This window comes from Protomyctophum parallelum, assembly GCF_964188405.1.
Source record: "Protomyctophum parallelum genome assembly, chromosome: 21".
Lineage (NCBI taxonomy): Eukaryota > Metazoa > Chordata > Actinopteri > Myctophiformes > Myctophidae > Protomyctophum > Protomyctophum parallelum.
In genome coordinates, this window is record NC_139713.1 from 9,229,027 (window position 1) to 9,255,210 (window position 26,184).

The following is a 26,184-nucleotide window of genomic DNA, read 5'->3' on the forward strand; positions in this document are numbered from 1 at the left end:
CCACGGCCACATGTCTACATATAATCTGCAGTGTGATTTTGCTGCCAAGAACTTGTCAAGGTACAAACGCTGTTAAGATCAATCACTTGCCAGTAAGAAACCAATAATTGCATGTTCTCCCCGTGTCCCCTAGGGTAGGTACCCTCACAAAAACATGCAGTAATCCTGGTCTCTAAACTGCCTCCCCCTGGCCAGCCGGGGCGCCTGATGGAGGGGAAAGGAACTGGTTGGAATAACGTGTTCCTTACGCCAGGGCTCCACTGGGCGCGTCGCGTCTCCGTCGCGTCCTGCTCGTGTCATGACAACGTCAACGTCACGCTAGAGGTGCTCCACCGCGGGCATTTGAAAACTGCGCGTCAGCAACATTCTTTTATGTTGCTGTCAACGCGTGCGTGCGTCAAAAAACGAACCGGGGCAATTTTTTAGTCACCGAACGCAGCACAACGCAACGCAACGCGGGCAGTGGAGCCACCCTCCATTGATTAAAAGGGAACATTCCCGACGCTGACGGAGACGCGACGCAGACGCGATGCAGACGCGACGCAGACGCGCCCAGTGGAGCCCTGGCGTTACACGCGCTATGTCCAACCAGGGAAACTCTCCCCTGTCAGGTGTAAAGGAGCAACTTGGACACTCAAGCATGAAGGAAGCATGAGTTAAGTCCGTTGCTCTCCCCAGGTTGGCGGAGGGTGTGTAGAGCCCAGGATCACATTAGATGATTGACACAGGGGTGAAAAATGGGTTACAAAATCGTGGGATAAAAATATATATAAAAAAATAAATAAACCAATAATTATTGATATGTCTATTCAGATTGTTAATCTTGTTAAAATGAAGACTTTCTAGCTGAATATCATGGGTACATTTCTTTGGGATAATAAATGACCATCTTTATGTTGACATTGCCCCTTCAATCATAGCACAGGCTTTGGTCCCTCTTATTATGTAAAACGTGGGCATATACAGTAGTAGCACCTGGCTCACGATGGCCTGAAGGTACTGTTCCATAGCCTTTAAGTATGGAACAGGGCCAGATAAATCACATGACGTTACCGTGGCTGTTAAGTGCAATGCTGTTACTGCATTTTGTGGGTACTAACAGACGGCTCTGTATTTTAATAAATGTTGGACAACATGGAAATGTTTGGTAGAACTTTGGGTTGTATAGCTACTGTACCTACTTGGCATGATAGTAGATGATGCGTCTTTCCTCCTATGTGAGAAAAGAAGTATGTCTTGCCATTCTGTCATTAAAAGTAAAAAGTCTGTTTAAGCACACAGGCAAACGGGGCAGATTATGCAAATATATTAAACAAATCCTGGTACACTACGTTGTCTGCCTATACTTAGCCCACTGAACAGTTGCAATCAATACATTTGTCAATAGCAATGCACAAATGGAATTATATTTGGGTTTGCAGTGTCATGTCCAGGTAGCTACTAGCTATATAATCCACGGTTCTGTCAACGTTTAACATCTCTTCAACATTTTAACCTGATTTGTGTTTTGTGACCATTTATTCAGCTGGCCCAATGACGCCCGCCATGACAGAATCTTATGGTAAGTTTAAAGTGTTTTATTTTCCCTTTCGTTCCTAGCGTTGCCCCTTAGGCGTTGCAGTCCGACAGTGTGTCGAGCCTGTGTCAGAAGGTGGCAGATACTAAATGGTCTATCGTTTACACCAAGTATTTAATCCAGTGGGTACTTGGAGTCATTAATAGTGCCAACAAAACAACACTAATGGAACTCTTACTTAAGATCTTATTGAATATGGAAGTTCTAAGACAATTATTGTGGTTGACAGAGGGAGTAGAAATGGGCTTACCATGGCTCAATTAGCCTGTTTAGTTGCCATGAGAAATCACGTGGAAAGGTTTGAGTGTTGCTCTTTTTCAGTATTTTGCCTTGATTGTTTCTCATGTTGACCAACTTGTTCTTCAGAAGTGGTGTGCAAGCGTAGTGATGAGCTGTTGTCCAAATACTGGTGCGGAGTCACTGCAGAGTAACCTGGCAACGTGAATGTTCTTGGTGAGTTTATGATTAAATGGTCCATGGTATTTATACTGATACATTTTCTGCCCTGAAGGTATAATACTGCCTTGTTTGGGATATGTGTACATCTGATTTAAAGTGAAAAGTTTGACGTCCTGTTTTCAGTACTGTACATCTGCCTCTGCTATAGATGTGTAGTTATGCAACAGGATAGAGAAAATATCCTTCATTATCTGAGGAGGTTGAGTGGCCTTATTTCCACCACTTCCATATGCAATGACGGCACAATCTCAAATCCATATGGTTGACATGAATAGAAATTGGCTTACAATGTCTCAAACCACCGTGTTTGGTCAGCATGAGACAGCGTATTATGATTAAATGTTCAATGTATTTTGCCTTAATTGTTTCTCATGGTGATCAACTTGTTCTTCAGAAGCAGCATGCAGATGTACTGATGGCTAAATACTGGTACAGAGTGGCTGCTGGCAACCTGAACGTTGTTGGTAAGTCTATTTTATGTTTTATTTTGTTCCCCCCCAGCTAGCCCCTTAGGCGTTGCAGTCCGACAGTGTGTCGAGCCTGTGTCAGAAGGTGGCATAAACTAAATGGTCTATCGTTTACACCAAGCCTTTAATCCAGTGAGTGCTTGGAGTCATTAATAGTGCCAACAGAATTATTATTGAATATAGAAGTAAGTTATGGTGGTTGACACAGACAGAATCGAAACTGGCTCAACATGGCTCAATTACCCTGTGTTTAATCGGCATGAGGAATCATTATGTAAAGGTTTGAGTGTTATGCCTGTTACACAGGACATCGTTTTCCTTGATTGTTTCTCATGTTGACCAACTTGTTCTTCAGAAGCAGATTCCAGACGTAGTGATGCGCTGTGGTCCAAATACTGTTACCGAGTCACTGCAGAGTAACCTGGCAACGTCAATGTTCTTGGTAAGTTTATGATTTATTGGTCCATAGTTACTTCACTGCACAGTATAATACTGCCTTGTTTGGGATAAGTGTACTTCTGATTTCCAGTGAAAAGTTTGACATCCTGTTTTCAGTACTGTACATCTCTGCTATAGATGTGTAGTTATGCAACAGGGTAGAAAAAATGTCCTTCATTATCTGAGGAGGTTGAATGGCCCCATTTCCACCACTTCCACATTGACGGCACAATCTCAAATTCATATGCGTCATTGTTTTTATGGTTTGGTATAAAAACATTTTAGGCATTGCTGGGGTGCTAAATGGAATTGTCCTCCCTTAATTAAACTGGTAGTGTTGGGATTCAGGTGCTCATCGTCGATAAACCCTTGTTTGTTTTTTGCCCAGATGATCAATGTTGAACTCTTGTTGTGCTGGTGTTGTTGCAGTGGTAATTGATGAACTCTTGTGGGGTTTTGTTCAGGTGATCATTGCTGCGGAGTTTCATAAGAGTGCAGAATATGCATCCAACATCGGTCATCAATGGATACGGTCTGGCTTGCAAGTAAGTCCATTTGTCTTGTCTAATTTCAGCCTCCTGTAATTTGGCCATGAAGCCAATTAAATTTAGCCCTTCAGGAATTGTGATATTGTATATAAGTGTTAAGTGAAATGTTTGACATCCTGGACTTGGACTGCCCATCTGCCTCCCCTTCAGATGGGTGGCTATGCTAGCAGGATAGACAAAATCTCCTTCATGATCTGAGGAAGTTGAGTGGCCTTAATTCCACCACCTCCATATGAAATGATGGCACAATCTCAAATCGGAGAGAAACAAAAGTGTTCAAAATACTCATCAAAACACATTAGCACAGAAAAACGGTCAAAAAAATCATAGTACATAAACATGAGGTCTAACTGTACACAACCATCCTATCAGCGGTGCAGTTTAATACTGCAGTGGCTGAGTGGACAAAACTCTACAAACGGATGGCTGTATCAGTCAATGAAGTATATAAAAGTGATTGAGTATTGATGATATAGGAAACTCATATGGTTGACATGAATAGGCTTACAATGTCTCAAACCGCCCTGTTTAGCCTGCATGTGAAAGAATATTACGATAAAACATTCAATGCATTTTGCCTTAATTGTTTCTCATGGTTATCAACTTGTTCTTCAGAAGCAGCATGCAGATGTACTGATGTTCTGCTGGCTAAATACTGGTACCGAGTGGCTGTTGGCAACCTGAACGTTCTTGGTAAGTCTATTTTATGTCTTGTTTTTTCTCCCCAGCATGCCCCTTAGGCGTTGCAGTCCGACAGTGTGTCGAGCCTGTGTCAGAAGGTGGCAGAAACTAAATGGTCTATCGTTTACACCAAGCATTTAATCCAGTGAGTGCTTGGAGTCATTAATAGTGCCAACAGAACACTAGTGGAACACTCATATGCTGATTATTATTGAATATAGAAGTAAGTTATGGTGGTTGACACAGACGGAATCGAAACTGGCTCAACATGGCTCAATTACCCTGTGTTTAATTGGCATGAGGAATCATTATGTAAAGGTTTGAGTGTTGTGCCTGTTACAAGGACATCGTTTTCCTTGATTGTTTCTCATATTGACCAACTTGTTCTTCAGAAGCAGATTGCAGACGTAGTGATGCGCTGTGGTCCAAATACTGTTACCGAGTCACTGCAGAGTAACCTGGCAACGTCAATGTTCTTGGTAAGTTTATGATTTATTGGTCCTAGTTACTTCACTGGGCAGTATAATACTGCCTTGTTTGGGATAAGTGTACTTCTGATTTCCAGTGAAAAGTTTTGACATCCTGTTTTCAGTACTGTACATCTCTGCTATAGATGTGTAGTTATGCAACAGGGTAGAAGAAATGTCCTTCATTATCTGATGAGGTTGAATGGCCCCATTTCCACCACTTCCACATTGACGGCACAATCTCAAATTCATATGCGTCATTGTTTTTATGGTTTGGTATAACAACATTTTAGGCATTGCTGCGGTGCTAAATGGAATTGTCCTCCCTTAATTAAACTGGTAGTGTTGGGATTCAGGTGCTCATCGATAAACCCTTGTGTTTGTTTTTCGCCCAGATGATCAATGATGAACTCTTGTGGTGCTGGTGTTGTTGCAGTGGTAATTGATGAACTCTTGTGGGGTTTTGTTCAGGTGATCATTGCTGCAGAGTTGCGTAAGAGTGCAGAAGATGCATCCAACATCGGTCATCAATGGATACGGTCTGGCTTGCAAGTAAGTCCATTTGTCTTGTCTAATTTCATCCTCCTGTAATTTGGCCACGAAGCCAATTAAATTTAGCCCTTCAGGAATTGTGATATTGTGTATATAAAAGTATTCAGTGAAATGTTTGACATCCTGGACTTGGACTGCCCATCTGCCTCCACTTCAGATGGGTGGCTATGCTAGCAGGATAGACAAAATGTCCTTCATGATCTGAGGAGGTTGAGTGGCCTTCATTCCACCACCTCCATACGAAATGATGGCACAATCTCAAATCAAAGAAAAATAAGTCTGTTCAAAATACTCATAAAAACGCAGTAGCACAGAAAAACGGTCAAAAACATCATAGTACATAAACATGAGGTCTAACTGTACACAACCATCCTATCAGCGATGCAGTTTGTTAAATGCTGCAGGGACTGAGTGGACAAAACTCTACAAACGGATGGCTCTATCAGTCAATGAAGTATATAAAAGTGATTGAGTATTGATGATATAGGAAACTCATATGGTTGACATGAATAGGCTTACAATGTCTCAAACCGCCCTGTTTAGCCTGCATGATGGAGAATATTACGATAAAACATTCAATGTATTTTGCCTTAATTGTCTCATGGTGATCAACTTGTTCTTCAGAAGCAGCATGCAGATGTACAGATGTTCTGCTGGCTAAATACTCGTACCGAGTGGCTGTTGGCAACATGAACGTTCTTGGTAAGTCTATTGTAGGAGTTTTGTTTTTTCTCCCCAGCATGCCCCTTAGGCGTTGCAGTCCGACAGTGTGTCGAGCCTGTGTCAGAAGGTGGCAGAAACTAAATGGTCTATCGTTTACACCAAGCATTTAATCCTGTGAGTGCTTGGAGTCATTAATAGTGCCAACAGAACACTATGTTTAAACATTCATACTTTTATTATTGAATATAGAAGTAAGTTATGGTGGTTGACACAGACGGTCTCAAAACTGGCTCAACATGGCTCAATTACCCTGTTTTGTTTAATCGGCATGAGGAATCATTATGTAAAGGTTTGAGTGTTGTGCCTGTTACACAGGACATCGTTTTCCTTGATTGTTTCTCATGTTGACCAACTTGTTCTTCAGAAGCAGATTGCAGACTCTGTAACAGTAGTTGGACAACAGCGCGTCACTGCAGAGTAACCTGGCAACGTCAATGTTCTTGGTAAGTTTATGATAATTAAATGGTCCAGTTACTTCACTGCACAGTATAATACTGCCTTGTTTGGGATAAGTGTACTTCTGATTTCCAGTGAAAAGTTTGACATCCTGTTTTCAGTACTGTACATCTCTGCTATAGATGTGTAGTTATGCAACAGGGTAGAAAAAATGTCCTTCATTATCTGAGGAGGTTGAATGGCCCCATTTCCACCACTTCCACATTGACGGCACAATCTCAAATTCACATGCGTCATTGTTTTTATGGTTTGGTATAAAAACATTTTAGGCATTGCTGGGGTGCTAAATGGAATTGTCCTCCCTTAATTAAACTGGTAGTGTTGGGATTCAGGTGCTCATCGATAAACCCTTGTGTTTGTTTTTCGCCCAGATGATCAATGATGAACTCTTGTTGTGCTGGTGTTGTTGCAGTGGTAATTGATGAACTCTTGTGGGGGTTTGTTCAGGTGATCATTGCTGCGGAGTTGCGTAAGAGTGCAGAAGATGCATCCAACATCGGTCATCAATGGATACGGTCTGGCTTGCAAGTAAGTCCATTTGTCTTCTCTAATTTCAGCCTCCTGTAATTTGGCCACGAAGCCAATTAAATTTAGCCCTTCAGGAATTGTGAATATAAAAGTATTCAGTGAAATGTTTGACATCCTGGACTTGGACTGCCCATCTGCCTCCACTTCAGATGGGTGGCTATGCTAGCAGGATAGACAAAATGTCCTTCATGATCTGAGGAGGTTGAGTGGCCTTCATTCCACCACCTCCATATGAAATGATGGCACAATCTCAAATCAAAGAAAAATACGTCTGTTCAAAATACTCATCAAAACACAGTAGCACAGAAAAACGGTCAAAAAAATCATAGTACATAAACATGAGGTCTAACTGTACACAACCATCCTATCAGCGATGCAGTTTGTTAAATACTGCAGGGGCTGAGTGGACAAAACTCTACAAACGGATGGCTGTATCAGTCAATGAAGTATATAAAAGTGATTGAGTATTGATGATATAGGCAGGGCTGCACACAACTTTTTTGGTCTAGTACTCAGAAGAGCACCTGGAGGAGTTGCTTGGTGCTCCTAAAATGCGGCGACCCGTCTCGCCAGATGGATAAAAGAGGGATGAATAACTTATAGCAAAACAATATTTATTGGATGAGTGGGGAGTCAATGGAGGGTATTGCAACTCTAGATTTAGCCCTAGAATGGCTCTTGTTGTAGATTCATCCCATTATTAAAAATATATAAATTTGCTAAAATCTAGGTCCATGTGTGGTCCAGCCCTATGGAATGCATATTATAATAAAAACAAGTTAACAACTTAATACTTCCTAAGGATAATATGATATGAGCATCAAAGCAATATTTAGATTTTTTATTATTTTGTATTTAAATAACCAATCTACTAGCTCACAACGTGTTGCGACACGTTGTGAGCTTGCAGATCAGCTATTTTTTTAACATGCGACACATCGTACGGCGAAGCATACATCAGGCTTCCCTAGTTCCCTTTTGTTTTTAGATGAGGCGACGTACGTAGTCAGACAGTCAGAAACACATGGCTCCTCGGTGCAAAAATAAACAGTGTACACTACCCGACTTTACGATAATAAGGCACAGTATGTCGAGACACGGTGTTCATGTTGGGCAGCAGCAGTGCCAGTCCGCAATGCTTTAAACTCTTCCCACTCCACTATGTCGGAACTAAAACCTTAGTACCCGTAAAAAGTCGGTGGCCGGTGCCTAGGCTGTGAGAGACGCTAATATGGTTTCTGCCTCGGATTCGGGTTTTGAGACGGCATCGCACACGAGCAACCATGCTGCTCCAACAGCCGGAAAACAAACACAAGCACAGCGGCAAATGGGAAGAGTGCAAAGCATCCAAAGCATGACCTTTTACACCGGGGACTACAGTAGTTTGCTATCTGAAACGGAGAAGAGAAGACGAAACTATTTGTGTAAGGTTTTCCTGTCAACCGCCCTCCGCCTCCTCCCAGGCTCCTAGCAGAAAGCAGCATGGTCAGGATCCTCCCCCTTTTGAGTAAGGACGCGCTGTGATTGGGCCAGTAGCCACTTTGAGTGGCAGTCGGTGGGAAATGCTCTCGCCACAACATTTTCTAGTATTCTGGCCATAATAATCATTCTGGGCGGCCCCAGCTGTTGGTACGCAGAAGCGCTTCCCGGCGCTTGATTGACAGCGCATTTTTAATTTTTACCGCGCATGCGCACCTGCGCACCACTTATGTGCAGCCCTGGATATAGGAAACTCATATGGTTGACATGAATAGGCTTACAATGTCTCAAACCGCCCTGTTTAGCCTGCATATGAGAGAATATTACGATAAAACATTTAATGTATTTTGCCTTAATTGTCTCTCATGGTGATCAACTTGTTCTTCAGAAGCAGCATACAGATGTTCTGCTGGCTAAATACTCGTACCGAGTGGCTGTTGGCAACATGAACGTTCTTGGTAAGTCTATTTTATGAGTTTTGTTTTTTCTCCCCAGCATGCCCCTTAGGCGTTGCAGTCCGACAGTGTGTCGAGCCTGTGTCAGAAGGTGGCAGAAACTAAATGGTCTATCGTTTACACCAAGCATTTAATCCAGTGAGTGCTTGGAGTCATTAATAGTGCCAACAGAACACTATTTTGAAACATTCATACTTTGATTATTGTTGAATATAGAAGTAAGTTATGGTGGTTGACACAATAGAAACAGACTCAACATGGCTCAGTTACCCTGTGTTTAATCATCACGAGGAATCATGTAAAGGTTTGAGTGTTGTGCCTGTTACATGGGACATCATTTTCCTTGATTGTTTCTCATGTTGACCAACTTGTTCTTCAGAAGCAGATTGCAGACATGGTGATGAGCTGTGGTCCAAATACTGTTACCGAGTCACTGCAGAGTAACCTGGCAACGTCAATGTTCTTTGTAAGTTTATGATAATTTATTGGTCCATAGTTACTTCACTGCACAGTATAATACTGCCTTGTTTGGGATAAATTTACTTCTGATTTCCAGTGAAAGTTTGACATCCTGATTTCAGTACTGTACATCTCTGCTATAGATGTGTAGTTAAGTAACAGGATAGAAAAAATGTCCTTCATTATCTGAGGAGGTTGAATGGCCATTTCTACCACTTCCACAATGACGGCACAATCTCCAATCCATATGCATCGTTTTTAGGGTTTGGTATAACAACATTTTAGGCATTGCTGGGGTGCTAAATGGAAATGTCCTCCCTTAATTAAACTGGTAGTGTTGGGATTCAGTTGCTCATCGATAAACCCTTGTTTGTTTTTCGCCCAGATGGCTGAGGGTACAAAACTCTACAAACGGATGGCTGTATCAGTCAATGAAGTATATAAAAGTGATTGAGTATTGATGATATAGGAAACTCATATGGTCGACATGAATAGGCTTACAATGTCTCAAACCGCCCTGTTTAGCCTGCATGAGAGAGAATATTACGATAAAACATTCAATGTATTTTGCCTTAATTGTCTCTCATGGTGATCAACTTGTTCTTCAGAAGCAGCATGCAGATGTACTGATGTTCTGCTGGCTAAATACTGGTACAGAGTGGCTGCTGGCAACCTGAACGTTCTTGGTAAGCCTATTTTATGCGTTTTGTTTTTTCTCCCCAGCATGCCCCTTAGGCGTTGCAGTCCGACTGTGTCGAGCCTGTGTCAGAAGGTGGCAGAAACTAAATGGTCTATCGTTTACACCAAGTATTTAATCCAGTGAGTGCTTGGAGTCATTAATAGTGCCAACAGAACACTATTTTGAAACATTCATACTTTGATTATTGTTGAATATAGAAGTAAGTTATGGTGGTTGACACAATAGAAACAGACTCAACATGGCTCAGTTACCCTGTGTTTAATCATCACGAGGAATCATGTAAAGGTTTGAGTGTTGTGCCTGTTACATGGGACATCGTTTTCATTGATTGTTTCTCATGTTGACCAACTTGTTCTTCAGAAGCAGATTGCAGACATGGTGATGAGCTGTGGTCCAAATACTGTTACCGAGTCACTGCAGAGTAACCTGGCAACGTCAATGTTCTTGGTAAGTTTATGATAATTTATTGGTCCATAGTTACTTCACTGCACAGTATAATACTGCCTTGTTTGGGATAAGTGTACTTCTGATTTCCAGTGAAAGTTTGACATCCTGATTTCAGTACTGTACATCTCTGCTATAGATGTGTAGTTAAGTAACAGGATAGAAAAAATGTCCTTCATTATCTGAGGAGGTTGAATGGCCATTTCTACCACTTCCACAATGACGGCACAATCTCAAATCCATATGCATCGTTTTTAGGGTTCGGTATTTCAACATTTTAGGCATTGCTGGAGTGCTAAATGGAAATGTCCTCCCTTAATTAAACTGGTAGTGTTGGGATTCAGTTGCTCATCGATAAACCCTTGTTTGTTTTTCGCCCAGATGGCTGAGGGTACAAAACTCTACAAACGGATGGCTGTATCAGTCAATGAAGTATATAAAAGTGATTGAGTATTGATGATATAGGAAACTCATATGGTCGACATGAATAGGCTTACAATGTCTCAAACCGCCCTGTTTAGCCTGCATGAGAGAGAATATTACGATAAAACATTCAATGTATTTTGCCTTAATTGTCTCGGTGATCAACTTGTTCTTCAGAAGCAGCATGCAGATGTGCTGATGTTCTGCTGGCTAAATACTGGTACAGAGTGGCTGCTGGCAACCTGAACGTTCTTGGTAAGCCTATTTTATGCGTTTAGTTTTTTCTCCCCAACTTGCCCCTTAGGCGTTGCAGTCCGACAGTGTGTCGAGCCTGTGTCAGAAGGTGGCAGAAACGAAATGGTCTATCGTTTACACCAAGTATTTAATCCAGTGAGTGCTTGGAGTCATTAATAGTGCCAACAGAACACTATTTTGAAACATTCATACTTTGATTATTGTTGAATATAGAAGTAAGTTATGGTGGTTGACACAATAGAAACAGACTCAACATGGCTCAGTTACCCTGTGTTTAATCATCACGAGGAATCATGTAAAGGTTTGAGTGTTGTGCCTGTTACATGGGACATCGTTTTCATTGATTGTTTCTCATGTTGACCAACTTGTTCTTCAGAAGCAGATTGCAGACATGGTGATGAGCTGTGGTCCAAATACTGTTACCGAGTCACTGCAGAGTAACCTGGCAACGTCAATGTTCTTGGTAAGTTTATGATAATTTATTGGTCCATAGTTACTTCACTGCACAGTATAATACTGCCTTGTTTGGGATAAGTGTACTTCTGATTTCCAGTGAAAGTTTGACATCCTGATTTCAGTACTGTACATCTCTGCTATAGATGTGTAGTTAAGTAACAGGATAGAAAAAATGTCCTTCATTATCTGAGGAGGTTGAATGGCCATTTCTACCACTTCCACAATGACGGCACAATCTCAAATCCATATGCATCGTTTTTAGGGTTCGGTATTTCAACATTTTAGGCATTGCTGGAGTGCTAAATGGAAATGTCCTCCCTTAATTAAACTGGTAGTGTTGGGATTCAGGTGATCATTGATTATTTTTTTGTCCAGATGATCAATGATGAACTCTTGTGGTATTGAGAGAATATGTTCTGGTGATGATTGATAGACTTTTGGGGTTTTGTTCAGGTGATCATTGCTGCGGAGTTGCTTAAGAGTGCAGATGAACTGGTGACGCAGAAGATACACCCAGTCATCAATGGATACCGTCTGGCTTGCAAGTAAGTCACATTTCTTTGTTCTGTCCTTCATGTCTAATTTCAGCCTTCTGTAATTTGGCCACGAAGCCAATTAAATTGAGCCCTTCATGACTTGTGATAAAAGTGTTCAGGGAAATGTTTGACATCCTGGACTTGGACTGCCCATCTGCCTCCCCTTCAGATGTGTGGCTATGCTAGCAGGATAGACAAAATGTCCTTCATGATCTGAGGAGGTTGAGTGGCCTTAATTCCACCACCTCCATATGAAATGATGGCACAATCTCAAACCGATAAATAATTGTCCCCAAAGTGATATTTTTCTTCACAGGTCTGTTCAAAATACCCACAACAAAATTCATAGCACAGGAAAAACTGTAGTACATAAACATAAGGTCCCCACTGTACACAGAACCATCCTATCAGGGGTTTGTTTAATACTGCCGTGGCTGAGGGGACAACTCCACAAAAAACGGATGGAGTCAGTCAATGAAGTATATAAAAGTGATTAATTATTGATGCTATAACAAACTCATATTGTTGACATGAATAGAAATTGGCTTACAATGTCTCAAACCGCCCTGTTTGGTCACCATGAGAAAGCGTATTTAATATGATAAAATGTTCAACATATTGTGCCTTGATTTTTTTCTCATGGTGGTCAAGTTGTTCTTCAGAAGCAGCATGCAGAGATGTTCTGCTGGCTAAATACTGGTACGGAGTGGCTGCTGGCAGCCTGAACGTTGTTGGTAAGTCTATTTTATGTGTTTTATTTTGTTCCCCCCCCCAGCTAGCCCCTTAGGCGTTGCAGTCCGACAGTGTGTCGAGCCTGTGTCAGAAGGTGGCAGAGACTAAATGGTCTATCGTTTACACCAAGCATTTAATCCTGTGAGTGCTTGGAGTCATTAATAGTGCCAACAGTACACTTTAAACCCTTCCTTAATGCTTATCTTTCTTTGGAAACCACAGTAAATTTATTTTTCTTCATTTGTCTTTACAGATGGACGTATCCAGCTGTCTGCATTGTTTACTCACGGCCACTCAAAAGGTTTCCTACACTGATATTAACATTGACTGCCATTGGCGAGTATACTCGTCTGAAATCCAAGCTGCTGGTTTGAGATTTTAACCTGGTCACCCTAAATGATAATATGCTGGAAGCTCACAAAGTTAACTTGGTAGAATATTATTAGACTCTACTATGATCGATGTCAACCCTACTCAAAATGTGCACTACTCAAGATTTAGTTTTGACTGTCTTTAATTCCTTTTGAATGTAAATTCATATGACAAGTAATCCAGTGAAACAAACCTTTGTTCATCATTATGCAATATGCTCATGACATTTTAATATACAATAAAAGATATGAATCAGAAGTTTAAATGCTGGTCTATTTTTAATTAAGATGTGCTGCTTATGCATGATACACACAAACTAGATTTGACATTTTGATGGCTCTTATGCTTAAACAAGGAAAGCAGCAGGCTGTGTCAGTGTCATGTCAGCTTCTCATTTAACTTTGGCACCTACTTACTTTAGCACCTCAGACAAATTACTGTTTCCCCAGTCCTTTGGGGTATTGCATTGGAACTGTTATCCACTTAAGCACAGTTCTAAACCTATACTATGCTCTACCCCTGCCTGAAGAATTATTTTTGTACGTTTGATAGGTAGAGTCTGTGGACATTATAGCTTAGACCGTATTATGTGGGACAGTCTGCTATTATAGTCCATTTGCTGGGCCACATAATCACTGGTGGTCCATTCCTGGCCCGTTATCCACTGCTGTCGAGTGTTCAGTAATGTCACTTTAACCGGATTAGTACAGTATTTTAATATTTTACTTAACTACCTAATCAGTCTTGGTATAATTCATAAAACAAGTCAATGCAGTCATGTTATCTGTGCTTAAAGTACTCTTAACGCATATTTTAATACATGCTTTTAACTTTTTTTTGTTGCCCTTTTACAATGTAGTTTGTCACAAACTCTTTAATTCAATATTTATAAATCCCAGAGACTTTCACAAGAGTGGCTGGTCTATTTTAGCTACTTTTGAGCAACGATACTATATGACAAAGTGGGTCATTCTTTGATGAAATTAAAGTTGAAATATGGAGATACAGTACAAGGTTTCTGCCTGACTAGTAGTAGATTTGATCTGTTTATGGACTTCACTATTGCTTAGGTCGAATGTACAACTTTCACACTTCAAAATCACTGATGATACACATTTTGATTTTTAAAGGTAAAATCTGTATTTTGTTCCCTGGATTGTCACATTTGCATATCAATCCACAGACTCTTCAAGTACTGTTTGAGGTTTTTTATTGCACTCGGATGGTTTCCATAATCTTACAGCAAAAATGATGTTCTCCAGAGGCATGAATATAAGTAGGGTAATAACTATGGAACCAGATGGAGCAATGTTGACATGTCTGTCTGCTTAGAAAGCTAGCTGCTATGAAGTCTATTTAATCTGAATCACTTGTACACTAGCATGGCTGATCTACAGCTCACAATGTGACTCATGTGTGAGCTTGTAGATGAGCTATTTTCAGCGACGATGGGGAGAAAGCAGTGGGCCTAGTATTGACCCTCCAGGGATTCTGGTCAAGTGCAATATATATAGAAATTAACTGGTTTGCATTTTATCAGGGTTCCACTTCCGACATATCTTGGAAAGCCACACCATTTAGATTTTCCCTAATAACCTAGTATTCCCTGAATACACATTCAAATTGAAAAGAGTTTGCTACCTACAAATTCTTAACGGCCATGATTTCACTCCTCGTCCAGAAACACTGCATGTAAACATCAATGTCAGCTGGTCAGGGGAAGCCAAATGAATGTATTGTCCTGGAACATGACTCCAGAAAAGGAACCTCATATTTATGTTTCAGAGGCAGTGAAGAGGGTAATAACTGAGTCTAGTCTATTGTATTTTGTTCCAATCATCTCAAATTGATTTCATAATATAGTGAATTTACTACATAATGCACTATTTAAATCAGAATGTATTCTTAAAATTACACACACATCATATACAACGCACGTGTGCACTAATTTCTCAGTATCGCACACATCCTCCACTAATTGTGTCACTCCTATCTCCGCTGGCAAAGGACTACAATTTTAAAGTGTATCCTCAATCTTTCAACAAACCTGCCTGGTGTTCATTAACTTGCTTTCTGATGGCATATGACAAATTTAATCACAGGGAAATCACGGAGAATATCCGTCTACACAGATCAATGAGCTACACAAAACAAAAACTCTACCAGGGTGCTTTTATAGATGGTATCATTTGAATCACAGTTTCAAACAGTAACTGTTGCATTGAAAGACAACTTGTAGGCAGCCTATTCCAGAAACCTTTTGGCAAAGCATCACCAGGAATGAAAGTGCTCAGTTCGAGACACATGCTCCTGCTCCTGTAAAAAGTAGTACCACGTGGTGACCGGTAGTGTTTAGCGGTGAATCTTAAAACTGCTTTCTCAGCTATGTAGTTCACTCCATGGAGGGGGTTCCAGGGCGTCCCCAGCAAAATGAACAGTAAAAGCTCTATTAATTTTTTATCTTATAGTAACTATGTTTTGAAAAATCCTTAAAAATGTAGACAAATCTCTTACAGAGGGGCCCCTGCCACAAAGTAATTTCAAATGGGAGGGGGTCGGTCTGCGGTCAAATACATTTTCAATTGGGCTGTCCTTGGCAAAAAAATGTTTGAGAACCACCCGCGGCAGCTCTCATGAGTACTGCGTGTTAGAGATTTTCTTCCACAGCAGAGTCTTGAGGTTGTTGAGCACCAGCGAGTGATGCACCTCCATCTGGCTGGCCAGGCCACTGAGTGTAACGCAGGTGCGCAGCTGCTTCTCCAGGTCCCCGCGGAGGTCCGACGGAGCCCCGAACAGCAGGAAGTCCTGCAGCAGGACGCACACCTTGGCGAGGTTGGGCTGCACCACCTCTGTGTTGCACTGCTTGACCAGTCGGTCGCAGGTGGCCGTGCAGTCCCTGCCGTACGTGCAGTCGGCGTTCGTCTCGCAGCGGCGCCCGCGCAGGAACACGCGCACGGCCGCCTCGGACGCCACGTTGCGCAGGTCGGCCATCTTGCAGTCGTACTTGGCGTTGTAGCCCACGTGGCGCGGGCTGGCATCGCACATGAGGAAGCTGCCGTAGTTGCCGTGGAAGACCTCCTCCACGAACTCCAGGAGGCCGATGGTGATGCGCGCCCGGCGGGGCCACGCCGGAGCCAGCCAGCGGTTCACACTGGAGCTGAGGGCCTCCGGCACCAGAGCCTGCAAGTGGATAGGCATGTCATTATAGAGCGTCGCAGTCCCGCCCCCTTTCATGACGACGCCAGGCCCAGGAAATGATTCCCAATGCATTTTTCCCATAGACATTTCAAAAAGTATTTATTTAAAGACTGTTACGCCGCGGACAAAGCCAACTCGAGTCGTGACAAATAATGACAATACACACAATATTTTGGACCAAACAAATAATTACAAAGAAGAAAAACAAAAGAAGTGTTGTAACCTGCCATTTTCTTTCAAATTCTTTGTTCGGCCCAAAAAAAATTTTGTTGTCATGATTTGTCACAACTCGAGTTGGCTTTGTATGAGGGTTAAAAGGTCTTTAAATAAATACTTTTTGAAAAGTATGAGGAAAATGAACGGGGAATAATTTCCTGTGCCCTGGTAGGGGGCGGGACTGCGACGCTCTATTACTACAGTTTATTGTTTATTATTTTATTGACATTATACTTGAGCGTGAAAATTCTAGTTTGCCATATCTGCTCTGTGCCAAAAACACAATTAAATCATTAATCACAATCACGTGTACGGCAACATGCCAACAGACATTAATTAATGCCGGTCCATACCGTACACCAGGGGCGCCCACACTTTTTTGACTTGTCAGCTACTTTGAAAATGACCAGCTCAACAAGATCTACCCACCGAAAGAAATATAATTCCATTACTGAAAATACTGTAGTTTAAAAATGTACCTGGGGCAGCTTTGGAATAGTGGCGCTGGAGTTACGTACAGTAGCCTATAAGACAAATGCACTTGGAATGGTAAATAGAGGGAGAAAAATGGAATAGGTTAAGGGTTTTGGATTTAATTTGTAATTCTACCTACTATTTGTGAGCAGCAACACTCTTGAAAACAAAGTATTGCATTATGGGTTTGAGCTGACAGGCCCTTTTTGATGTCAATCAATCAAGTCAACTTAATTCAAGTGGCAGATGCCAAAAATGTGATCTACCTGCTGCCTGCACAACCTTTTCGTGATCGACTGGTAGATCACGATCTACCTTCTGGGCACCCCTGCCGTACAGGACACCCACCCTAAAACCACCTGTTTTTCTGTATTCACCAAGTTACAATTCCATGATCGTCGTCGACGACCTGGCAGCATTTTCATACCTGCAAGTAGCTGGGAACCTCCAGCCTGTAGAGGGAGCTGTGGCCCACGCGCTCGGTCACGTAGAGGTCTCCGCAGAAGCCCAGCAGCTTGGGGGTGTGCTCCTTCTCCTGCAGCGCCACCATCAGGAGGAACTCGTTGATCTGCAGCAGGGCCCACACGGACTTGGCCTCCGCCAGGGACACCTTGCCGTCCTGGTTGACGTCCGCCAGGCTGATGACCCGGCCCACCAGGGCGCCCAGAGAGGGCTGCTCGCCCAGGTTAGACTGCCGAGAAGGAGGTAAGCCCGTTAATTTTGACCTGAGATCAGATTCTAAAAATGTCTTCTACATCCTGACAGTTTTCTGAAAAAAGCTATGTTTCTATGTCAGTTGTTCTTCGATTTAAAAAAGAATAGCAGACCTACAATTTTTCAAAAGCTAAAGCATAACATAATGCTAAAAAGGGGTTCCCGCCCAAAATGGGTTAAGACTCGAGATCGGATTCTACTAAGTGTCTTCTAAATCCTGACAAGTTTTCTGAAAAACCTTCATGTTTCTATGTCAGTGGTTCTCAAAACTATTTCATGGCAAGGACCCCAAAAATGATATGTATTCGGCCGCTGACCCAATCTGAAAATATGTTGCTCGAGGCAGGGGCCCTGTCCAGAGACGTGCATTAATTGTACTGTACTGTACTGTACTGTACTGTACAAGCTCTCCTCCCTGGCGTGTGTGTGTGTGTGTGTGTGTGTGTGTGTGTGTGTGTGTGTGTGTGTGTGTGTGTGTGTGTGTGTGTGTGTGTGTGTGTGTGTGTGTGTGTGTGTGTGTGTGTGTGTGTGTGTGTGTGTGTGTGTGTGCGTGCGTGCGTGCGTGTGTGTGTGTGTGTGTGTGTGTGTGTGTGTGTCTGCACAACAGTGACACTTGGCGGTGTGTTAGGCTGTGCAACAGTGACACTTGGTGGTGAAAACATGCTATTTCCGTGCTCAGACCCAGCCAGGGACACACATTGCTGGGCATTGGAGTGCTGCACCCTATGGTTGCACCACTCAAAAATCCAATAATATGACGTGAAACATTCCATTAGGCATAATGAGTAATATTGGTACTGTAAGAAATATTTTGATGCCACTAGCCAATACTTTTGTACTTTTACTCAGAATACAAGACTACAGCGTGGTATTTGCTACTGTTACGTAAGTGAGAATATCAGAGTACTTGTTCCATCCAGCTCGCCGTACGTTAGTTACACAATTGACCCGAGGCCATATCCACTCTGTCCCCCCCCCCCCCCTCTTCTATGTTAAGAGTCATTGTGGTGACAGTGACCGTTGACATGCCAACTATATTTGGACGCTTGTGACAGCTTCCTTCCTGTCGTTTCTTTCGCTTCTTCTCAGGGTCTCCTCTCCTTAAATTGACATTCTTCTTCGAGCCCATTCAAGCCACCCGTGTCATTTTAGATTATTAAAAAATAGCTCACAGTGCGGCACAATAAGCTACTGGAAGACGGAACAAAGTATTTTGAGATGGTGGGTCGGCGGCCATATACTTATAGCAAGCAACATACGTAGGTTTTTCAGAAAACTGTTATTAAGAAGACATTTGTAGAATCGGCTTCATGGGCTAATGCCCTCCTGCTGTTCTCTGCAGGACCATATTATAATATTACCATGATAATATTAGGATCACATGTCATGACCCACACATACAGTGCTATAATACAGTACTATATTGTTGCTGTCAATTATCTGCATATTCAAACTTTTTGGGTTTTTTTTTTTCATAAATGAATGCTCGTCAGAGTCTAGCGGTCCTGGTATCGTTCCTGGTATCGTTCCCACTGACCTACTGTAGGTTCCCTGCAGCCATATGTGAAACCTGTGGTCTCTAACCTTGGCGTCAAATTAGACAACGCCCTCAAACTTGATAAGCAGGTAAATGCGGTAGTCGGCTCAAGTTTTTACCACCTATGGCTGCTGGCTAAAATCAAGTCTGCTATCCTTTAGCGATTTTGAGTGGGTTATTCATGCATTTATTTCTACGCGGTTGGACTACTGTAATGCTTTGTACGTTGGTTTAAATCAAGCCTCCCTTGCTCGACTCCAGCTAGTCCAGAACTCAGCCGCACGTCTATTCAGAGTTGATTTCTGGTCTGAGGGCCAGCTTAATCTCAGGGTCACAAAGAAGACCCGCTTAAAGTCCAGAGCTTTCTCTGCGACCGTGCTTTCTCTGTTGTAGCTTATTTTCTCCTGTACAGCACGTTGAGTAAACCTTGAGTTTTGAAATGTGTTATATAAATAAAGTGGATTGGATTGTATTGGAGAGTCGTCACACAAATCCACAAGCAGATCCACAAGCTTGAAAAGCATCTCTGCGTGCAGTGTTTAGGGCTTGTAGATCTGCTAGGCCTTTTATATATTTTGTTTTACATAATATGAGGTTTCCTCATATAATTATAATAATATTGAACCAAAGAAAGGTATTGTGCTGTAGTAGTGCTGATAATGTGTGGGTGGATAACAAGAACAGGAAACAAGACATGCTGTACATTATGCTGGAAGCAGACCTTAAGGAAGCTGTGCAGCATCTCTCTGAACTCGTCCATGGAGGTCCCACGCGTGGGCTTGTCGAACAGGCTCATCTCCTGCCGGAGATGCACAGACTCTGGAGCTCCATCTGCCTTCGTTGGCTCCTCAATCCCACACTTAATCACCACTGGTCTCTCCTTCCACAGCCCACTGTACACCTGCAAGCACGAACGACAGGGTTCCATTTCTAAACCTAACGGGGAGACATTTTCTTAACTGTCTATACTTAAGCCTGTATCGTATCGTCTCTGTCCGGTGGAGACCTCATATGTCACTGTTACTTTTCAGGATTCAAATTCAAAAGTAGCTAAGGTAGCAGATATACTGTACAAGCTCAAGCATGTGGATCTGCTTTTTCTTTATATACGTTTGTGTGACACTATAGTGTGATGTAGGCCCTACTTTTTAACACAATATGTTAACACGTGGAGATAAGAGGTTCCTGCCTGACAGCAACAATATACTAGTCATATAACAAACAGCTTATAATGCATTTTAACAAAATAGGAACAAACACTTTAATTTAATTGTTAAATTGCGATATCTCTACAGCGCTTTCTCTCTGCCCTTTATAACTTGAACGATCCAAGATAAACACACTCTCTAGAGACAATCGCCGAGTCATTTGGATAATCTCCTCTACAAATGAGTGTCACGGCATAAAATGTGCAGGAAAAGCTTTAGCAGTTGCTGGGCGCCGACCATTGGTCGACCTCAGCTCCATGTTTCTGTTCTCAACCAATCCCATATACACACTTCACTAACAGAGCATTTAAATAGAGAAGTTTGCATTTGCTTAGTTTGCTGTGTTGACTCATGGGACTCATGTGTTGACTCAAGACCTCCTCTTGTGTTCCATGGTAAGAAAGATAGTAGTGTTCCCTCAGGGTGCCTTAGAATGCATTACTCATTTCCTTTTCATATTCATTAAACAGATTTTAATTCAATTCCATTTGGTTACATTTGTACACTCTCAGAATTAAATTACCACTGAGGATTGTACAGATCTCTCTCGTCGCGAGACAGCTAAATGGATTGATCCTCCACCACCTTAAGGTGGTGGAGGATCAATCCATTTAGCTTGCAGAATAGCTTTTGACCGAACAACAGTCGGGCAGTTGTAGTGGCTCCGTCGGACAGAGACGAACAGTTCTTATAATTGTCACAGGGGCCTGCCCCCCCCCCCCCCCCCGCACTCCCCATGGACAAGGTCAGGGAGTGAAGGACGAGGTGTCAAGACACCTATCTTTTGGAAACAAAGGAATTGGTTCAGAATCCTAAAAGTCCATTTGAAACTGGAATGGGAACCAAAGTGGGCATGTCACTATTCTACAGGGTGGAAGATGCTGATGTGTTCCCCAGATGACTGAATGCCAAGAAAACAGAAGTTATCACATATAACATCCCATCGGAGCATCCACCACTGACAACAACAGGTGGCACTGCTCTGAAGGAAGTCAAGGACTTCAAGTACCTGGGCTCATTAGTCAACTCAACAAAGATGGGTCTCTAGATGGGTGCTACACCACAATGCTCATGCGTGTATGTCGTGTAATTTCTTCCTGGGGTTTGTAGATTATCACCTTATTTTCCTAATGTATCAAGAACGAGAAATGAGCTCCGTTTTCCCAGGCAAAGTCCTTCTTTTATTCAATCAAGGCATCTCCCATAGTTACATCAAGTTACAAGCATAAAGGTCATCTTTCCATCGTGTCGCACTTCAGACCAGGTCAAGACCTAGTCCTTCATGGCCTCCTCCGTCTTCCAACTCTCCAACCAACCAACCTCCAACTTCCCTCCACCAGTCTCCCAAACCATCCCTTTATACCTCTATCTCATGCAGTGGGTCTCACCTTTTCCCTGTGTGTGTGTGTGTGTGTGTGTGTGTGTGTGTGTGTGTGTGTGTGTGTGTGTGTGTGTGTGTGTGTGTGTGTGTGTGTGTGTGTGTGTGTGTGTGTGTGTGTGTGTGTGTGTGTGTGTGTGTGTGTGTGTGTGTGTGTGTGTGTGTGTGTGTGTGTGTGGAAACAGCTAATCAAAGACCCCCAACGGTGACAGTCCCTGTAGTACTCATAAAAATGACAAAGGGTAGGAGACAAACTGTAGCCTCCTACCCTAAAGAATGGCTCGTATGTCCCTTATCAGTCAAACAGGAAGGCCTAAGCCCCAGGTGGTCTAGTTTGGAGACCCTAAAGATAATATCATCAAAAGATCACTCCCAAAGAATTATCTTGAGAAGTCAAAGAGTGAAGCCTACAGGCTTCCTGCCTGTAGAACAATTGATATGCAAATAGTTAAAACACTGTGATGGGATGAAGGGAGAAGCGGCTTGCAATTATTGCGAACGCAGTGAGCCACTTACTATGACAGCAAGGGCTGAATGTCTGTGTGTGTGTGTGTGTGTGTGTGTGTGTGTGTCACGCTGTTACACCACCGGCCCGCCACCAGAGGGCGCAGCTGTAGCACACACACACACACACACACACACACACACACACACACACACACACAGGGCGCAGCTGTAGCACACACACACACACACACACACACACACACAACCACACACACACGAGCTGCGTTCGCTTCACGCGTTTGCGCGTCTTACTTGTGACTAACCATATGCTATATGATTCAAATTACACATACATACATTACATGTACTTAACATCAGCAAGAGTACACATGCTACCAACAAGAATCTGTATGATGGAATGCCAAGGGTGAGCCAGAAAATAGCAGCCAGGAGAATTAGACTAGCAGGACACTGCCAAAGGGTGTGGTGGCCTAAAAAGATTGAGAACCACTGGCATCGGTGAAGGTGTTTGCATTACCTGATGGGTGGAGGAGGTGGACATGCAGTGCTGCAGAGTGAGGGTCCTCTGGTCACACAGGGCCTTGCAGGCTGAGCCAGAGATGATCCCCCGCCTGTAATGATCACACTGAAACAGGAAACAGGACGTCACCATTGTCGGACGAGGAAGTGCTTGAACTTGTAGTAATCTAAAGTCAGCGTTTTTACGTTTCTTAGTGTAGTTGTAGTAGTAGTAGTGGGTTAATGAGCTGAACATATATTGTAGCGGGCCGTTACAATATATGAAATCCTTCCTGATATGAGTCAGGAACCTTGTGACGCCATACACTGTGGGTGGGAAACTCATGAACATTCCCGCACGGGTCTTCAACAGGGGGTCTATGAAGTTGAAGGTGAAGGTGAAGCTATCTATGAAATCTATGACATTTTTGAGTGGTGCAACCACTCCAAGGAACAGCAATGTCCGCGTGTCCGTGTTCACCTATGTGTTGTTCACCAATGTGTTGGTTAATGAGCACCAGTATATGACTACTGTTGTGCCAGAAACAGAGAGAGGGATAGTGCTGCACTGTTGCCTGCTAATGAGAGAGAGAGGTGTGTGTGTGTGTGTGTGTGGGGGGGGGGGGGTAGTTGCACCACTCAGTTCACACAGGTGTAGTGTCATCTTTCTCTCAACTAAACGGTCGTTGGCCTGAAAGAACGTTGAAGACCCCTGTGGTGTTCCTGAGAAGATGGTGTAAAAACAGAGGCTATACTCACAACGACCATGTGGCAGACATGCCCGCGACAGAGTTCAGAATAAGAGGCATACTGCATGTAGAGGACCCAGCTGGCAACCAGGATGCCCAGCCATGCCAGGAGCAGGTACTTCACCTTTATGGCTGGGAGACTCTTCAGGGTGGGGGGAGAGAGAGAGAGAGAAAAAGATCAAGTCATGAGGATATCAGAGACTGTGCCCGCTTTTAAACATCTTTTAAAAACACACCTGTATGTCAAATGCTTTTCTTAATTTCAGTTTTACTTATGTGTGTATATGTATGTAGGCGTATGTATATGTATATGTATATGTGTACGTATATATTTATTTCGTGTTCCTTGATGTTTGTTGTTATGATTCTATGCTTTGTTATTTCTGATGTTCTTGATGTTGTTTTTGAATGTTGTTTTTAACCTGTAAAGCACTTTGTAACTTTATGTTTGGAAAGGTGCTATATAAATAAAATTCATTCATTCATTCATATCGTTACTGTCGGGCAGAAACCTATCGCCATAGTCCAAAGCGTGTGTGTGTGTGTGTGTGTTTCCCCCCCATAAAGTAACGCCTTACTTGATCATGCTACAGTGCCAGTAGCAGTACAGCAGCAGTACATTAGAGTGCCTGTAGCAGTACAGTAGCAGATCCCCAAGCTTGAAATGCTTGCTACTTTTGAATTTAAATCCTGAAAAAAGTAACACAGTTTTGGACATTTCCCACTCGGCATAGTGTGCAGCACATCAACCTGCCACGTTGTGTTTACACATAACGGTAGATAGCCTATATTTTGCATCTGAACAGTTGACACTATTGTAGGCAAGCTTTTTTTTATGTGTGTTTTAGAAGTATAAGATGTCTTCATTCAGTTGTTCATTGTCTTGCATATTGCTGTATGAACATTGAACAATCTGGAAACCAATCGGCAAAAAGGAAAAACAGCACCCTATGCTGTTTATTTCTTAAGTTGGGAGACTACTGTATGAATTGAACACGGTCATATTGGAAACAAGCAGGCACGTGCAGGGGGGGGGGAGACAAGCCCTCAGGGGCCAGGGCTTAAAGTATTAAACAGATCAATCAATCAATCAATCAATGGCAAACGCACACGAAAACAGACAGATGTAGGCCTGGCTACACACACACACACACACACACACACACACACACACACACACACACACACACACACACACACACACACACACACACACACACACACATACATAGGCATACCTTGAAGCCCTTGGTCAGAGGGCAGAACACCACCAAATGGACCAGTCTCCGCAAAGCCCTGGGCATCATGAGCCAGTCCAGTCCGTTTAGGATGACGCTATAGGAATCAGCAGCCCGTATCCCATTCCCTGCACAATCACATATCCTTATCAACCGTCCTTAGACCTATATAGGCTACACAAAAATGCGTAACAAATTATAGTCTTCTTTCTTTATCAAGTGTAGCGTATAAGGCATTGTGCGCACTGGCCTTCTAGTCAGTCAGTCAGTACAGTCACAGGCTATATTTTATAAAAAAAGACGTTTCACTTACGATGGTGAGCAAAAAGAGGCTACACCATTATGTTTCGCGAACCTATGGTGTCACCATAGGTTCGCGATCCAGTTTCACACCATTAATTTTGTGTGGCGACGGAAAAACCAACAAGAAATCCGCGTCCTTGCGATCTCAACCAGTACAATTACGCGCAATCGATGTTATAATTAAAGCTTTTGCGTTTAATTCAAAGACTAGGCTATTGTATACAGATACAGACCATATTGGTGTCGTCCAACAGCTGTTGCAGGCGCGTCGTCGACCGAATCCGATGCAAAGCCATTTCTCCACCGTGTGTGCGTGTATCATAAGAGCTCCGTTAACAAATGGTCAGATGAATCACGAATCCGTGCCAGAGCGGATGCCCTGTGTGGCCGCAGCCTCCCGTCCATCCAGTGTTAAACAGCGATTCACCGGAGCGTGTGTTGCGTTTAAAGGGAACAGATCTTTGCTCGCCTCGCAGATGCGCTCTGCTTTGCTTTTACACCGCCGACGTAAAAAGGCTAGTATCTCTATCTATCCGTTTCCTGTCCTTTTCACTGGAATGCAAATGAAGTGAAGCCTCTGCCTTTTAGAATAATTGCAGAGGATCATGAAGGAGGCCAAAGGAAAACATTGCGTTTCCAGCAGAGAGACAATTAGGCCAGGCTAAAGTGAGGCTAATAATATGCGTGCAGGCTCCGTGCAACGACTATAGGCTACCATCCTACTTGTGCATGTGACGCTTAAACGATTCATTCGATTAATTAATCAAAAGGCGCACATGAATGTTTCCGACCTTCCCATAAATAAAGGATGCTTGAAGCCCATTAGGCCTTCTAGAATTGGACACAGCCTTCCTCTTAGCACAATTACTTTAAACAGCTATCTATATCATTCTTTAAGTTAATTAACTCATATAGTCAGCTTAATGGTCAATGACTTGACCATTATTTAATAGCTGACAGGATATAGGAGGAAGGTATAAAGGATAAAACAGGACAC

General features: G+C 42.7%; 2 protein-coding genes across 30 annotated transcripts; one reads left to right on the forward strand and one right to left on the reverse strand.

The window, feature by feature from the left end:
- The first annotated feature begins 1,539 nt into the window (after positions 1-1,539).
- On the forward strand, positions 1,540-13,459 carry LOC310879217 (uncharacterized protein). 29 transcript variants are annotated; one of them, XR_014570961.1, is made up of 15 exons: positions 1,861-2,029; positions 2,430-2,499; positions 2,858-2,944; positions 3,405-3,485; positions 4,104-4,181; positions 4,565-4,648; positions 5,108-5,188; positions 5,813-5,890; positions 6,276-6,354; positions 6,815-6,895; positions 9,897-9,974; positions 10,349-10,435; positions 11,033-11,110; positions 11,487-11,573; positions 13,088-13,459. XR_014570961.1 is itself a non-coding variant. In XM_083793711.1 (13 exons), exons 1-4 carry the CDS (start codon positions 4,282-4,284, stop codon positions 5,879-5,881), a joined length of 270 nt encoding a protein of 89 aa, XP_083649837.1. In that variant the 5' UTR covers positions 4,214-4,281; the 3' UTR covers positions 5,882-5,890; positions 6,276-6,354; positions 6,815-6,895; positions 8,870-8,967; positions 9,209-9,295; positions 9,897-9,974; positions 10,349-10,435; positions 11,033-11,110; positions 11,487-11,573; positions 13,088-13,459. The 29 variants fall into 29 exon arrangements, 10 of the variants coding, with proteins under 10 accessions (XP_083649837.1, XP_083649836.1, XP_083649838.1 ...); XR_014570963.1 differs by having other exon boundaries at positions 1,862-2,029; positions 4,107-4,181; positions 4,562-4,648; XR_014570965.1 differs by having other exon boundaries at positions 1,865-2,029; positions 4,562-4,648; positions 11,490-11,573.
- A 974-nt stretch (positions 13,460-14,433) lies between these two features.
- On the reverse strand, positions 14,434-25,778 carry dipk1b (divergent protein kinase domain 1B). The gene is made up of 7 exons (XM_083793704.1): positions 25,421-25,778; positions 24,885-25,012; positions 23,657-23,788; positions 22,917-23,024; positions 20,067-20,246; positions 17,522-17,785; positions 14,434-16,386 (listed from the first exon to the last, which is right to left on the reverse strand). The coding sequence occupies exons 2-7, from the start codon at positions 24,951-24,953 to the stop codon at positions 15,838-15,840; spliced, it is 1,302 nt and encodes a 433-aa protein (XP_083649830.1). The 5' UTR covers positions 24,954-25,012; positions 25,421-25,778; the 3' UTR covers positions 14,434-15,837.
- Positions 25,779-26,184: the final 406 nt, after the last annotated feature.